Genomic DNA, 16,389 nt, shown 5'->3' with positions numbered 1-16,389 from the left:
CTTTACTCCATCCCCTACCCTTCAACGCGATGAAGGAACTGACAAATAAATGAGGTTCATATTAGCAACCTAAATTGACGACAAATTTTCACGTGTTTTATATCCATTATACAAAAATACCTTTATCAAGCATAATAAAATTACTATAATTTAAGTATCGAACAATGTTTAGAACTGTTTGGAGTGGAACAGTGCGCCACGGAAGTCCACTAAACTTTACTGCACCAGGGACCAATCCTTAAAATTGATTTTCGTCCAATTTGGATTAATTTTGATGCCTTAAAACACATATCTGCTCTGTAACGTTACATTAGTCATTACTTGCTTTGTCCCTAGTTTCTTTGGGGAAGGTCAGAAAAAAAAACATTAAACCACCCAAATACATTTAATAATCTTTCTTAAAAAGTACAACCTATATGCACCAACATTCTCAATATTATAAACTTCACACAAATAACCAGTGTTGCGGATCCGGATCCGCAAGGATCCGCATTTTTTGAGTCCAAGGATCCGGATCCGCAAAAAAATGCGGATCCGGATCCTAGGGTATAAATTTATGGAAAAATCTACCTAAATTTATATAAAATAGTCACTTACAAATTTTGAAATATCTGATAACCTTGGTAAGATCAGCTGATTCACTCCCACACTCTTCTCTCTCACTTTGTATATAATCTCCCCTTCCCTTTTTTTTTTGAAAAATTTGGTGATTTTATTTTTATTGTCAAGGATCCGGATCTGGATCCGGTCGGATCCGGATCCGCACTGACCAAATTAGGAGGATCCGGATCCGCATACAATCAATGCGGATCCGCAACACTGCATATAACCTTACTACTTTATATTATACCTAGTATATATATAATGACTATGTTAGATTTTGACATAAAAACATCCAGCTATATTTCTGCTTGTTGTAAAAATGACAGCGTCCCATATAAGGATTGGTTGGTATTATAGAGCAGACAAGTCCTAGAGTAAAGATAGATCCCAAGCCAAAAATTGACAGCGAATAATAACCGCCATTAGTGATTGATTGATTAATTGATTGATTGATTGGTATCAAAGAAAATCTACGAAAATTGTTGCCTTACTGTAAAGTTACCAGAAAGATCATTAAACATGTTAATCTGATATTGAAAATTATTTTATTGTTATTATAAATGTTATATAACCAATTCGGTGCTTCTATTTTAGACATTTTACTGGTGAAAATATTGTTATCAAAAGTGCCAAATATTATTTTACCGAGGGCATTATTATTTCCTTTTGAGCTTAGTTGAATCAAATTTAACCGATTGAATCAAAATAAAATACTCATATAATGAACTTTTTTGAATCTCTAAGAAGATGTTTATTGAAACCCTTATATTTATTGTTAAACTACATATCTGCATGATTTTATTTACTTAACCCTTTGTTCTCTAATTGTAATATGTACAAATTATGGGTATAGTTCCTTTCGTGTCAACGCTTCTTCGTTTTTTCATAGTAGCTTTTCTCCTATTTCTAGCCACTGCGGGGCCAATTGCCTAACCCTGTGGGGCAATCACCTAACCCAACATAACTTAACCTAACCCAAAATAACCTATAAAAAGCCATTTTAAAAATACGACGTAGCGCCCCTTAAGGGACGTTGCCACGAAAGGGACTATTCTCCAAATTATAAATAGATCTGCTGTGTAATATTGACATGATCTTAAATATACAAACATTATCATACCCTTCTTATATTATTCTAGGGCTGGCAATCCGCCTAATTTCGTCCTAATTTTTGGACCCAGAAACCGCATTTTAAATTGCGGATTCGGATTGTTGACATTTATGACTTCTAATATGGCAGACAAAAATAAAAAAAAAGTATTTTATAGTTTCTTAACGACAGGTAAAATGGTGGGTAGCATCCGAAGTTTAATTTTCACAGTAGCTTTTCATGCTTATTTTAGGTAAGGTCAAGTAAGGGATAGAAAATGGCCGGTGTAGGGGCTAGAATTTTTATTTATAAAAAGACCTTTCAAAATATTGCTAGAATCCGCAATCCGCGGATTAATCCCCTTTTCTTTTGGCGGTTTTTTGTAAGAATCCGAATCTGACCCAAAATACGGCGGATTGCCAGCCCTATATTATTCCAATCCTTTCATAAAGGCTGTTTTAAACTTTATCTCGGAATCTTTGTTCTTAAGAAAAGACATTAAAAAGTATATAATTTTATTTGCTCAAAACTATTTTTTTTTTCAGAAATGAAAATGTAGGTACAATGAATTAACATGTATGTACCTAGTTAAAATGTAAATCATACCAAAAAATATCTAAAACAAAGTTATATTTTTACACTAGAAGGTAAGTAATGTTATGGTAAAAAAATGATTTTTTCTTTTGCCTGTTATTCTGGTATCTAAAAGGATAAGTAAACGGACGAAACATTCATTTGCATTTCTAATGATAATAAACAAAATTGCCTTTGCACGAAGAATAAAATTTGGTTGGAAAAGAATGGACAAAATATTATATATAGGTGAATAACCAAGGTTTTTGAGCCAACGAATAAGATAACTTGGTTTTTAAACTTTAAGTAAAATAAGATTTTAATAGTAATTTCTCGCATCGTATTATAAACGGCTTTCCGCGGATATAGAATGTACAATTATAAGATTAATACCAGTTTTTTTTAGACCCGAGGTGCCGAAGGAACGGGCTAAAAAAACTGGTTTTAATCTTATGATTGTACATTTTTATATTCGTAAAAAGCTGGATATAATTCGATGTTAGACATAGTTTTTTCGTATGGATGGGAACTGGTTCCTATCCACCGGATTCGAATGAATACGAGAAATAGATTTAATTTTAAATTTGGGTCTAAATTTTTTCACCCTAAACTTAAATACAAAAAAAAAACACCAAGCATAAATATCCCTCTAGATGTAGCTTGAAATAAACTAACTGCAACCACTGAATCGATTGGACTCTACCTCTATAGTTTCAGGGCGACCACTGCATACTATATATACTATTTATACTATATAGGATGAATTTGGATACTATATCATACTATATGACCAAAATTTACTATATATACTATATATTATTACCTTTATTTGACCAAAATTTACTATATATACTATATAATATTACATTTATATAACAAAAAAAATATTTTTTCGTTTTGTGACAATGCCTCTTAAGGAGCTTTTTGTCTTATTTTCACAGTAGGTTTTCTCCTATTTCAAGCCCCTGCGGGGGGGCTCAAAAGATACTGTGATACGACATAATAAAATGCATAAAGCTCAAAGCTCTACAGTAAGAAAGAGATGAACAAAATCCTTTAAAATATACCTACCTATTTTTGTTTGTGATTATGATTTAAATATCAGTTATTTTCCATACAATTAACTTAATTAAAGGGTGAGGGGGAAGTTTTGCCACTTTCACTTGCTCCGTGATTATTAGGCTAGATATTAATGTGAGACTAAAGGTTATTTGGGATAAAAGTTTACTTTTGGGTAGTAGTTCACTTAAATTTTTTTTTTTTGGATAAGTCTCCAGGTTCAGGTGCTGCAGGCTAAAAGGTGGTTTCTGGACAGGTAAAAAATTGTAAAATTTAGAGATTAACTTATTAAACAAAATATGCATCTTTTAGGATGTTATTAACTTATCTGAAGAAAAAAATTAAAATAGTCCTACAGGTTACCAGGTCCACTCTGGATGGACAGGTAAAAATTCAAATTTTGTGTTTGAAAAGTTCAACCTATAAAACAGAATATGCATCGTTTTGGACTTTATTAACATAACTGAAAAAAAAATTAAAAATTAGCCCCCAGGATCACGCCCTGCAGGCCTCCAGGTCCACTCAGGACAGATAAAATATCAAATTTCTTATTTTAAGAGTTAGAGGTCAACTTATAAAACAGAATATGTATTTTTTTGGATCTTATTAACATATCTGAAGAAAATATATTTTAATCGGCCTCCAAGTTCAGGTCCTGCAGGCCTTTAGATCCACTCTGAACAGGTAAACAATCAAATTTCTTATATGAAGTGTTAGAGGTCTATTTATATAACAGAATATGCATTTATTTGAATAATATTAACATATTAGGATCCATGTTCAGGTTCACTCTGGATGGACAGGTAAAAGATTCAAATTTCTTATTTGAAGAGTTTGGGGTCAACTTAAAAAACAGAATATGCATCTATTTGGATGTTATTAACATATCTGAAGAAAAAAATAAAATCTGCCATCAAGTTCAGGCCTCCAGGTATTCTCTGGACAGAGTACATGGAGGCCTGCAGCACCTGGACCTGGAGGTCAATTGTAATTTTTCTTCAGATATATAAATAACATCTAAAAAGATGCTTATGGTGTTTTATAAACTAACCTCTAACCTTATAAATAAGAAATTTTGATTTTTACCTGTCCAGTGTCCACCTTGAGGCCTGCAGCTTTAAAACCTGGAGGTCGATTGTCATTTTTTCATTGTCATTCAAATAGCATCTATAACATCTATAAAGATGCTTATGTTGTTTAATAAACCAACCTATAACTTCTAAAATTTAAAATTTTTATTATATTCGTGTCCAGAGTCCACCTAAACCTGAAGGCCAATTTTATTTTTCCTTCAAATATATAATAATTAAGGGCAATATAATTTTTTTTCTTCAGTTATGTTAATAACATCCAAAAAGATGCATATCCTGTTTTATAAGTTGACCTCTAACTCTTAAAATAAGAATTTTGAATTTTTTTCCTGTCCAAAGTAGACTTGGAGGCCTACAGGACCAGAACTTGGAGGCCGATTTTAATTTATTCTTCGTATATGTTAATAGCATTCAAAAAGATGCATATTCTGTTTTATAAGTTGGCCTCTAACTCTTTAAATAAAAATTCAAATTATTTTTACTTGTCCAGAAACCACCTTCCAGCTAGTCTGCAGCACCTGAACCTGAGACCTATCCAAAAAATTATTAAATATATGTGAAATACTAACCAAAAGTAAACTTTAATCCTAAATAACCTATAGTCGCACATTAATACCTAGCCTAATAATCACAGAGTAAGCCCCTTATACGTGAAATTGTTTTGATAACAGCTTCGCTTTGAGTTATTATTGATGATGTATATATTATGTATCACTAAATAATTCAAAGTTCGATACTATATCATACTATATGAGTTAAAAAAAATATACTATATATACTATATGGATTTTAAAAATATACTATAAAAATACTATATTTTTTTTGTTTTGGAGTGGTCGCCCTGTTTATACTTACCAAAAATCCCCCCCCTCACAAAAAAAAATCAGTTGATAAGGCGTATATCAATGTAATATAATTTCAATACTAACTAGGTACTTACTTTAATTATTATTTTCTTTTTGTTACAGTGTAACAGAAAGTTTTATGATGAAGAAGAAAACAGACAACATACAAATTGTTTCGCCAGTAAGTTACTTTTAAAATTAAGGGGGGGGGGGGTAAGTTTAAAAATTAATGTTCTTGCCTCTTGGTGTTCTCTATAATTCACTTCCTAGAATCGAACCAGATTTTATATATAATGATGATAATCTTTGCCTTCAAAAAGGGGGAGTTGAAAAAAAAATTAAAGACGCTAATTTTAGCCTACCAATTTAGAATCCGAATCCGCTATTAAAAAACGGATTCCAGATTCGGATTCCAAAATTGACCAAAAATTGGGCGGATCCCGGATTTGGATACGGATTGCCAACACTACATGCCAAGTTTCATAACGAAATTCGGATTCTAAGTGACATTTGCGCATTGATTACGAGATGGTTAAATTACCTCCCCCCCCCCCCGGCCCCCCCTCCTTAGAAAACTTCCCTACATAGTAATAAAACTTTGGGTACCTACCAGTTTAATAAACCTCAATAGAAAAAAAAACATTGAGTAATGTAGTTGTCATAAACCTTTTTATTCCGTTGCACTCCATTTTACGTCTGTTTAAATGTGTAGGTACCTACCCAAAACTTTAACTCAAATCTAATTTCTAGGACAACTACATCAACCTTCTCCGTCATAATATAGAGGAAGGGAGTAGTGGTGAAATGGTTATTGAAGAACAAGTTGTATATACAGAGGTAAGTTGCAGGGATCTATAGAGATAATACAAATTATGAACATCCCCAAAGATACAAAAATTTACCCCTATTTGGATTCTTACAAAAAATCCCCCCCCCCCCCCCCAAAAAAAAAAAGCGGATTAATAATTCTAGAAATATTTTTAAAGGTCTTTTTATAAATTAAAATTCTAGCCCCCTAAAGCGGCCATTTTCAAGCCCTTACTTAACATAACCAAATTTAAAATAAGCATGATAAGCTACTGTGAAAATAAAATACCCACCATTTACCTGTAGTTAGGAAACAATAAAATACTTTTTTGTTTTTTGTCTGCCACATTTTAAATAAAAAAAAATTTAAGTGCTATAAAAGTCATAAAAATTAAAAATCCGAATCCGCAATTCTTGGTCCAAATATTGGAGCAAATTATGCGGATTTTGGATTCGCATTGCCAACCATAGTAGCTATAATATTTAGAATGTATAATAACTTTATTGTGAAAAATTTTTATTTACATTAAACTTTAATTTAAGGAAATAGCCCAAGAAGAAGATGAGAACCAAAGACAAGAAGAGCTGGAGGGAGAGGAGATTTTGGATGATATTGAAGAAATTGATTACAAGCAAGCCAGAAATTATGATCAGAATCCTGTCAATATGCATCAAGGTATAATTGTCAGGAAGGTAGTGGACATAGGGCTGTTTATTGCACTAGTCCTCAATGTCTTATTAATAAGGTTTTCTTATTTGGTGGTTTAACAACCTTGGGGAGTTTTATTGATTTTTGATTGGTTGGTTCATTTAGTTGAGTGTTATATAACACTTCAACCACTAATTGTAATCTACAGCAAGTTTAATTTTGTGTATCATCATTGGGGATGTAAATCATTTTATCGGCCATGGTCTTATCCCTTTAAATCCCTGAAATAGTTTTTACTCCTAAATAAATTTTGTTTTGTTGAAGTTAGAAACTTAGGTGGAAAATGGGATTAGATACAACTATAGGATATGAATAAAACAGGGGGCCTAACCCTTCGGGTCTACACAGTATCCAATATAACCTATTGAGTACTAATAGTTACTATCCCGCCCTAATTTTTTTTTTCAATAAGGGGGAGTGTTGTTTTCTGCTTAACAATTCGTTGTGAGGGAAATTGCTATTTATTTTTAGAATCAGAGCTTTTTTGTAAATAGGAAATGATGTATGTAACGGATAGATATTATCATTAGTTTAGGCATGTTAAAATTGACCAATCAATTTTAAACTTTGAATGCTGATTTTTGTGACAGTTAGGTGCAATTTTGAAAGCATACAGGGTGACCACTATGTACGGTATGTTCAATATGTTCATATTGAACACCACTTTTAGGTTTTTTGGTACGTTTTTGTTCGTTATTGATTTTTGTGTACAATATGAACATTTCAGCATACGTTATTGTACGTTTTTCTGTAATGTATGATTAGTATTAGTAATCATTAATGTATTTGTATTTCATAAAAACTACAAAAAAATTCGCCGCGCTTCGCGCGCCATTTTACCAATTTATCCTGGGATTTATGACGTCATAATAAAGCTTCCATAAAATAAAAAAAACTCAACTTAATCAAGCATTTCAGTAAATTTAAAAAAAAATTCCTCTAAACCAATTACAAACCTTATCAGGACATATGCGAAGTTAAACTTTAAAAGAGTATGACATTTGTTCATCAGTTAGCAAGATAATTTTTAGTTGATATTTATGTTTTCTTGTACTTATAGGAATGAGATTCTACTTTCTATAATACAAAGTAGAACGATGTCTGTCTATCTGTCCGTTTTTCTTAAGCTTAAGATCTCGGTAATTGCTGAACAAATTGGGTTCTACTCTTCAGGTAATTTAAATACCTCTTTTAGCGATGACCCTAGAGGCTAGGGGCAAAGATGCTGGAATATTTATTCGTACTTAAATAAATGAATATAAACCTCATTATTAGTTGGTACTATTTACATGATTAAATTGGGGTAAATTTTTTTAGGGGGGGGGGGGTAATTAAGGGGGGGTAGTTAACACCCAAAACAGATTTCAAGGGGGTAGAAATAAGAGTAAATAAAATTGGGGGAAGGAAATTTTTTTTTTTTGGGGGGGGGGGGGGCGGGGTAGTCAAACTTTCCTTTTATGATTTCAGTTTTAAAGGGAAATTTTTTTTAGGGGGGGTATTTTTCATTTTTTGGGGGAGGGGTTGGGGGTTTCCCACCCCCCAAAAAATAGCTTAAAACAATCCCAGGACCAGTAGGTATATAACTTCCCTGAAGAGTAGAGCCCAATAGTTTCAGTGGTTACTGAGATCTTCAGACAGAGAGACAGACATCGTACTACTTTGTATTATAGATGTATATGTGTTTCATGGTACGTTATTGTACGTTATTTTTTCAAAAAATGTACGTTATTGTGTTCATTGTAATCTTTTTGTAGTACGTTATTTTCAATATTAATATCAAAAAGGCGGTGGTCGCCCTGAGCATAACAACTATAATATAATCGTTAGAAGGAAAGCCGGACTTCCATTTTAAACATGTTGATTTTTTTTAGTTGGAGATGCTGAAGTGGCCCTAGCCACCCAGTTCTCCTGCAGTCTCTGTGATTTTGAAACTATAGATGAGGATGAGATCAAGAGCCACATGGAATCTCATGAAATATGCATGGTCTTCAGTTGTAAACATTGCAGCTTTCAGGTAATCTGGCAATTCAAATATTTATATTTTAATATCTTCACAATGACCTATAATTCACTTTGGCTGTCCTCTAACTGCAATGCTATGAAGGGAAATTGGATTAACCTAGCTGCTTTTAAAGCTAGACCTCTGATTTTTCTTTTCGACATATTATCATTATAGAGCATATTTGATTCAGTTTGAAACCTCTATAAAACGGTCCTCCCTAAGAAACCACCTGACAGAAAGTCATGAGGATCTATGTTATAAATGATATTTAGGACAGAAAAGCAATATTTTGCAAGATATTGCTGACTGACAGAAAAGCTATATTTTGCAAGACTTAGCTATGTGAAGGACAGAAAAGCTATATTTTGCAAGATTTTGCTATGTGAAGGACAGAAAAGCTATATTGAAACCACCTGATAAAAAGTCATGAGGATCCTTGTTATAAATGATGTTTAGGACAGAAAAGCTATGTTATTTTCCTATGTGGAGGACAGAAAAGCTATATTTGCAAGTTTTTGCTATGTAAAGTACATAAAAGCTATATTTTGTAAGATTTTGATATGTAAATGACAGAAAATCTACATTGAAACCACCTGACAGAAAGTTACAAGGATCTGTGTTATAAATTACATTTTCTTATATATTTTAGGCTGCAAGTAAATCCTCATTAAGAAACCACCTGACAGAAAGCCATGAGGATCTTTGTTATAAATATTATTTAGGACAGGAAAGCTATATTTGCAAGATTTTGCTGTGTGACGGACAGAAAAGCTATATTTTGCAAGATTTTGCTATCTTTATAAATGATATTTTCCTATATATTTTAGGCTGCAAGTAAATCCTCCCTAAGAAACCACCTGACAGAAAGTCACGAGGATCTGTGTTATAAATGTAAACACTGTAAATACAAAGCAACAACTTATGGAGCAATGTCGAGACATGTTAGAACTGTTCACAAGGAAATTGTTCATCAAAATGCTATCGTGCTTTAGCAGGGGTGTAGATTCTAAATGGGATCCCCGGCTAAAGAAAAGGGAGGAAATTACAAATATGTGAGGAGAAAAAATGATGAGCATTGAAAACATTTTTCCCCTCTTTGGGAAAAAACTAGAAAAATACGTGGGAGGGGTAAAAAATGAGTTAATTAATGAAATTGAAAACATTTTTCCATTTTTTATTATCACCAAGTTATTTTAACCTATTATAGATATAATTTTGTACCTATTGATTTCCATGAAAAATTTTTATAACAGGGAGAGAAATTTCCATGTAATATGTGCAACTATGTTGCTACACAAAAAAGTAATCTGACTACACACTTACAAAGGGTTCACTCTAATGGTACAATATTTTGTAAGGTAAGTTTTCACTTATACAAGTGTTATTTAAACAAGCCCTTAGATACCTTTAGGAGCACTCAAAGGAAGGGGGGGGGGTGGGATAAGTCGACCATCCATTTGGACTGGGTATGGTGTTAAAAGGAAAAAGTTTTGGGGGATAGTACTTTTCAGGGTTTAATCCTTTATGCCTAGGAAAGGTTTATTAGAAGCTTTCCTTAAAAGGAGAACCATATCGGTCCAGTGGTTAGCTAGATCTTAAACTACAAACAGACACATAGTTTCGCTTTCCCTCTTAAAGTCTAGAATCTATAGTAAATAAGCACATTCTAGTCTCTATTTTAAGGAGAGTTTCTAAGATATTTGTATTATGGACGTATAGCAGACAATAGCTAGTTAGTTATAGATAAGCTTCGCTATTCTTACCTACCATCAATAAACTTCACTTTGATTAGTACCTACATAAAATACAAAGCAATTATATTATAACTGATACTTCAAATATATATTTATCCTGGGTTGGATTTAAGTTGGATAAAGTAACTGGCGTCCACACCAAGGGACTTGAGCCTACAGCTACAGGGGGCGAACCTAGCTATGCAAGATTCAAATACCAACTGAAAAAACCTTGGCTTTGCACATATTTATTTGCAAGCCGCAGCTTGCAATATCATGACAGCTACACCTTTAGCCCTTATTCATATTTAGCTATCTGTTTATAATAGAGAGGAATAAAGCTTCTCTTTAATCAATCCCACATATTGATTGATTTTTATGTGTCTTTTATTACTTTGGACATAATTAATTTTTTTACACTTTTGCAAATAAAGCTTGATTATTTATAATTTAGATATGCAAGAAAGAATTTGAATCAAAAGCAGACCTAGATATACATGAGATTACACACGAAAAAGCTAAAAAGGTTAGTATCACATTCGTTTGTTCACATTTTTAAAATTAAAGGGGGGGGTTTTTAATGCAACCATCTCGTAATCAATGTATAAATGGCCCTTAAAATTCGAATTTTGATCTGAAATTTTGCATGAGTAATCCTTGGTAGGTCTATTTTCCCTAAATCAAAAAAAAAAGTTGAAAAAGTAACGGCTAACGGCTCAGCCGTTTAGTCGTTTTTTGGCCATTTTTAGGGCAAATCTGTCATAAATTACGTAGAAATCAACTTTTTGAAACATATTTTTGCTTTAAATCATGTGAAATAATACAAAAAAAACATTTTTTAGATTTCTAGTACCAGCAACTACCGGCTAGAACCGTTTGAAAACGTTTTGGATCGGAAAAGAGCATTATGTGGAGAGAGGTTTCGTGATGGATTTCGCTTGAAAATACTCAACAAATGGCTAAACGGATGAGCCCCCAGCCGTTAGCCGCTACTTTTCCAACTTTTTGTTCGATTTAGGGAAAATAGACTCACCAAGGATTACTCATGCAAAATTTCAGATCAAAATTCGAATTCTAAGTGCCATTTATACATTGATTACGAGATGGTTGCATTAACCCCCCCCCCCCCCCCCCTAGATGATATAGGTATCTAGATGAAAATCGGACTAAAAACACCAAAGTCCGACTGCCAATAATGTGTTAGATTTATAAAAATGGGAATGTTGACAAGAAGTTTCAACTGTCTGTCTTGAATAGGAGCCGAATAATCATGTTTCTCTCAAAACGTATACTGACGGACATACACACGAACATTTCGAATTATAGAGTAACTTCGCTACAAGAAATCTTTTTTTAAAAACTTTTCATTTTCTTCAGGATTTTATGTGGTGTGTGTATGAAAACTGTCCATACAAGGCAAAGACAAAGGTAAAGATTATAGAAAATAATATTACATTTTGACCTATAACTTCTGATATGTAATGATTAAAAGATTCAAAAGGAAAGGTTCACAAAAAAGTCTAAAGACTTTTATTAACTCCCCCCACACTTGTAATTCCTTTAAGATTGTATCACGCGTCTGACATAGCAGCTGTAGTCACAAATTCATCATCTTAAAACTTAATAGGTACGATATTAAAGTAAATAAAAAGAGCAATATTTTTTTCCCTAAAAGGCAAAGACCCTGAGAGGGAGGGGACATTGGGCTGTTTATTGCACTAGTCCCCAAAGTCTTACAATAACGTTTTCTTAATCGTTGGCTTAAAAACCTTAAATAAATTTTTATTGGTTGGTTCATTAAGATTAGTGTCCAAACGTTTCAACCACTAATTGTAATCTACAGAAGGAGTAATTTTAGGGTTGGGCCGGATACTTTTTTGACCGGATACCGGATATCCGGCTGATTTCAAAGGCCGGATATCCGGTAACCGGCCGGATATCCGGCCAACGCCGGATATCCGGCAAATATCCGGTTATCCGGCCAAATTACCAGATATTAAAGTAGTAAAAAAAAAATTTCTTCAGAAATCTTATATAAATTTACATAAAGTTAAACTTATTCAGAAAAAATGTTCTTCTAGCTTCAATAATAAGAAAATTATAGCCATTTAAGATTTTAAAAAGCAGAGATTTTTGGTGTAAAGTATAAAAAGTTATAGAGCCGGATATCCGGCCGGATAGTTTCAATATCCGGTATCCGGCCGGATATTGAAAATGGCCTGATATCCGGCCACACCGGATATCCGGCCCAACCCTAGTAATTTTGTGTATTAATATTGGGGATGTACGTCAATTTATCGGCCATTGTCTTATCCATAAAGTCAGGGATCTAAAGGGATAAGATAATTGTTGATAAATTGAAGTACATCCCCAATGTTGATACACAAAATTACCCCATCTTTAGTTAACAATTATTAATTGAAAAGTTTGGACACTAAACTAATAAAAATTCTCTGAAGTCCCCAAAGTTGCCAAGCCAACGAATAAGAAAACGTTATGAGAAAACTTTGGGAACTAGTGAAGTAAACATTGTCCCCTCTCTCTGAATTTTATGATAGATTGATTTTATTTTACTTTTAAGTTTTCAGTATGGTTTACAGTTGCATGTAGATATAGTACATCTGGGTAGAGGGAATTTGTGTATCATCATTGGGAATGTTATCAATTTATTGGATATTGTCTTATCCCTTTAGATCCATGGTATTTTATGATTGATTGATTGATTGATTGATATATTTTCAGTATGGTTTACAGTTGCATGTAGATAAAGTCCATCGGGGTAGAAGGAATTTTGTGTATCATCATTGGGAATGTTATCAATTTATTGGCTATTGTCTTATCCCTTTTGATCCCTGGTATTTTATGATTGATTGATTGATTTTATTTTCAGTATGGTTTACAGTTGCATGTAGATAAAGTACATCTGGGTGGAGGGAATTTTGTGTATCATCATTGGGAATGTTATCAATTTATTGGTTATTGTCTTATCCCTTTAGATTCCTGGTATTTTCAGTATAGTTTACAGTTACACGTAGATAAAGTCCATCTGGGTAGAGGGAATTTTGTGTATCATCATTTGGGATGTATACAAATTTATTGGCTATTGTCTTATCCCTTCAGATCCCTGGTATTTATGATTGATTTATTTATTTTCAGTATGGTTTACAGTTGCTTGTAGATAAAGTCCATCTGGGTATAAGGAATTTTGTGTATCATCATTGGGAATGTTATCAATTTATTGGCTATTGTCTTATCCCTTTAGATCCCTGGTATTTATGATTGATTAATTTATTTTCAGTATGGTTTACAGTTGCATGTAGATAAAGTCCATCTGGGTAGAAGGAATTTTGTGTATCATCATTGGGAATGTTATCAATTTATTGGCTATGTTTTATCCCTTTAGATTCCTGGTATTTTATGATTGATTGATTGATTTTATTTTCAGTATGGTTTACAGTTGCACGTAGATAAAGTCCATCTGGGTAGAAGGAATTTTGTGTATCATCATTGGGAATGTTATAAATTTATTGGCTATTGTCTTATCCCTTTAATCTCTGGTATTTTATGATTGATTGATTGATTTTATTTTCAGTATGGTTTACAGTTACATGTTGATAAAGTATATCTGGGTAGAAGGAATTTTGTGTATCATCATGTTATCAATTTATTGGCTATTGTCTTATCCCTTTAATCTCTGGTATTTTATGATTGATTGATTTATTTTCAGTATGGTTTACAGTTGCATGTTGATAAAGTCCATCTGGGTAGAGGGAATTTTGTGTATCATCATGTTATCAATTTATTTAGTGTTGTCTTATCCCTTTAGATCCCTGGCATTTTATGATTGATTGATTTATTTTCAGTATGGTTTACAGTTGCACGTAGATAAAGTCCATCTGGGTAGAAGGAATTTTGTGTATCATCATTAGGAATGTTATCAATTTATTGGCTATGTTTTATCCCTTTAGATTCCTGGTATTTTATGATTGATTGATTGATTTTATTTTCAGTATGGTTTGCAGTTGCACGTAGATAAAGTCCATCTGGGTAGGAGATATGTTTGTGAAGAGTGCGACTACATTGCAACTCAAAAATGTCATTTAAGGTTGGAAAGAGCGAAACTACTTTATAATTAGGACTAAAATGTAAGGACGTACGTGTGTTTGATTCAGATTGTCCGTATGAAATAGTAGGTTAGTTTGGCATAACTTTTTACTTTTACACACAAGTATTTAGGAAATAGGAAATTACATTGATTCGCTTGATTGTCCTAAACTTTGTAAAATAAATAGCGGTTTCGCCCCTAGCCTCTAGGGGCTTTGCCCTAAGAGGTATAATTACATCTTTTATTACCTGGAGATACCCCACTCGACCACTATTTTAAATAATTTTTAAAAAATGGCGTGGGGATTTTTTTTTTTTTTTTTTTGGGGGGGGGGTGTTCCACCCCCCAAGAAATAGCCTAAAACCACCACAGGACCAGTAGGTATATTCCCTGAAGAGTAGAATCCGATCGAATCAGTGGTTAACGAGATCTTAAGGGACAGACGGACAGACATCATTCTACTTTGTATTATAGATATTTGTTGCGCTCCCAGCCTCTAGGAAAAGGTGGAAAAGAAGCCTAAAACCACTCCATCACAATTTTAAAACATCCCTGATAAGTACAATTCATTCTGACCAACATTTTCTGAGATCTTTAGCTTCAGAAAAGAACACTCTTCCTACTTTATATTATAGAATTACTGTTGGACGTTAGATTGATTTACTAAAAATTCAAATATCTTAATAAAATAGATTGGCAAGAAGGAAAAAGTGAAAAGCAATTAAAATTAAAAGTATCTTTAAAAGTTTTAATTAATTCAATCATTTTTTGTTTTTCAGGGTACACATAAGAACAGTCCACGAGGGTAGAAGTTTTCCGTGTCATTTATGCGACCACGTTGCCTCGTATAAGAACAACCTGAAAAGACACATTTTGTCCATCCATAATGGGGGTAATCAGTCACATGACGAGGATCCGTTACTATTGAAAGTAGTTGTACAGTAGCTGCGCTCCAATGCAAAAGTGATTCGAGTTTGAGTGACATTTTAAATGCGAACTGGATGATTAGATTAGTGATTAAATATCAAATAATAGTTTAAAGTGTTATCCTATTATATAAAGTAGTAAGAGTTTTTTGTCTGTCCCGAAGGATCTCGCTAACCGTTGAACTGATATTGTTCTCCTTTACAGTGAAGCTTCTTATAGGTCCTGGGAAGGTTTTAAACTATTTTTTGGAGGGTGTCTTCACCCCCCAACCCCAAAAAAAATATTTTTTACTGTTTTGAAACTCAAATTTAAAATGGGATGAGGTAAACTTTTCCCTCCTACATTAAGTGTCTCTAGAGGCTTCTAGGGGGCGTAGCCGCTAGTAAAAGATATAGGAAAATATAATTTGGAGCAATTAAAATTGTATTAAGTATTTTGGAGGGGGCATTGGGTTATTTCTTTCACTAGTCCCAAAAGTTTTTCATTAACGGTCTTATTTGTTAGCTTAATAACTTTGGGGACTCTTATTGAAGTTGCAACCACTAATTGTAATCTACAGAAGGGTTAATTTTGTGTATCTTCATTGGGGATGTTAATGATTTTTCGGCCATTGTCCTATCCCTTAAGAACCCTTAATACAGTCAAGGGCTAGGAAGCTTAATTAGGACGAACATGCTCGAACCTTTTTTTTAATTTTAAGCTCTATCTAAACCAAAAAAATGTAGTTTTTCAGATTAATTGTAATTATGATCAAAATTTGTGTTTGTTAAGTTGTACCTAATGTTTTCTCATATTCATATTTCAAATAATCTCATTTCAAATAAAGATATATTTCAATCTATTTT

The 16,389-nt window shown here is 33.0% G+C and overlaps 2 protein-coding genes across 15 annotated transcripts in view; both read left to right on the top strand.

The window, feature by feature from the left end:
• Positions 1-2,233, top strand: part of Ctps (CTP synthase) — a 21,553-nt gene extending 19,320 nt beyond the window's left edge. Inside the window, exons 20-22 of one of the 4 annotated variants that reach the window (XR_013883245.1) lie at positions 173-228; positions 961-1,450; positions 1,674-2,233. Coding sequence is in view for 1 of the 4 variants with exons in the window: in XM_080174545.1 (XP_080030671.1) it covers positions 173-228; positions 961-1,016 (112 nt within the window). In the remaining 3 variants the exon portion in view is untranslated. Of the gene's footprint in view, positions 1-172; positions 229-960 lie in introns of all 4 variants that reach the window. The other 3 variants (XR_013883261.1, XR_013883255.1, XM_080174545.1) reach the window with 3 other exon arrangements.
• On the top strand, positions 2,234-16,389 carry LOC145330323 (uncharacterized). 11 transcript variants are annotated; one of them, XR_013883459.1, is made up of 13 exons: positions 2,234-2,340; positions 5,385-5,442; positions 6,012-6,098; positions 6,612-6,744; positions 8,649-8,791; positions 9,607-9,739; positions 10,034-10,137; positions 10,967-11,038; positions 11,890-11,940; positions 14,523-14,617; positions 15,397-15,658; positions 15,934-15,967; positions 16,245-16,389. XR_013883459.1 is itself a non-coding variant. In XM_080175281.1 (12 exons), exons 2-12 carry the CDS (start codon positions 5,401-5,403, stop codon positions 15,560-15,562), a joined length of 1,026 nt encoding a protein of 341 aa, XP_080031407.1. In that variant the 5' UTR covers positions 2,234-2,340; positions 5,385-5,400; the 3' UTR covers positions 15,563-15,665. The 11 variants fall into 11 exon arrangements, 4 of the variants coding, with proteins under 4 accessions (XP_080031407.1, XP_080031120.1, XP_080031538.1 ...); XR_013883514.1 differs by lacking the exon at positions 15,934-15,967 and having other exon boundaries at positions 15,397-15,651; XR_013883444.1 differs by having other exon boundaries at positions 15,397-15,651; positions 15,902-16,389.

The sequence above is a fragment of the Acartia tonsa genome, chromosome 1 (genome assembly GCF_053477335.1).
Source record: "Acartia tonsa isolate MP-2025a chromosome 1, ASM5347733v1, whole genome shotgun sequence".
Taxonomy (NCBI): Eukaryota; Metazoa; Arthropoda; class Copepoda; order Calanoida; family Acartiidae; genus Acartia; species Acartia tonsa.
The sequence above is the reverse complement of the archived record's forward strand: the minus strand, read 5'-3'. Positions and strand labels throughout refer to the sequence as shown.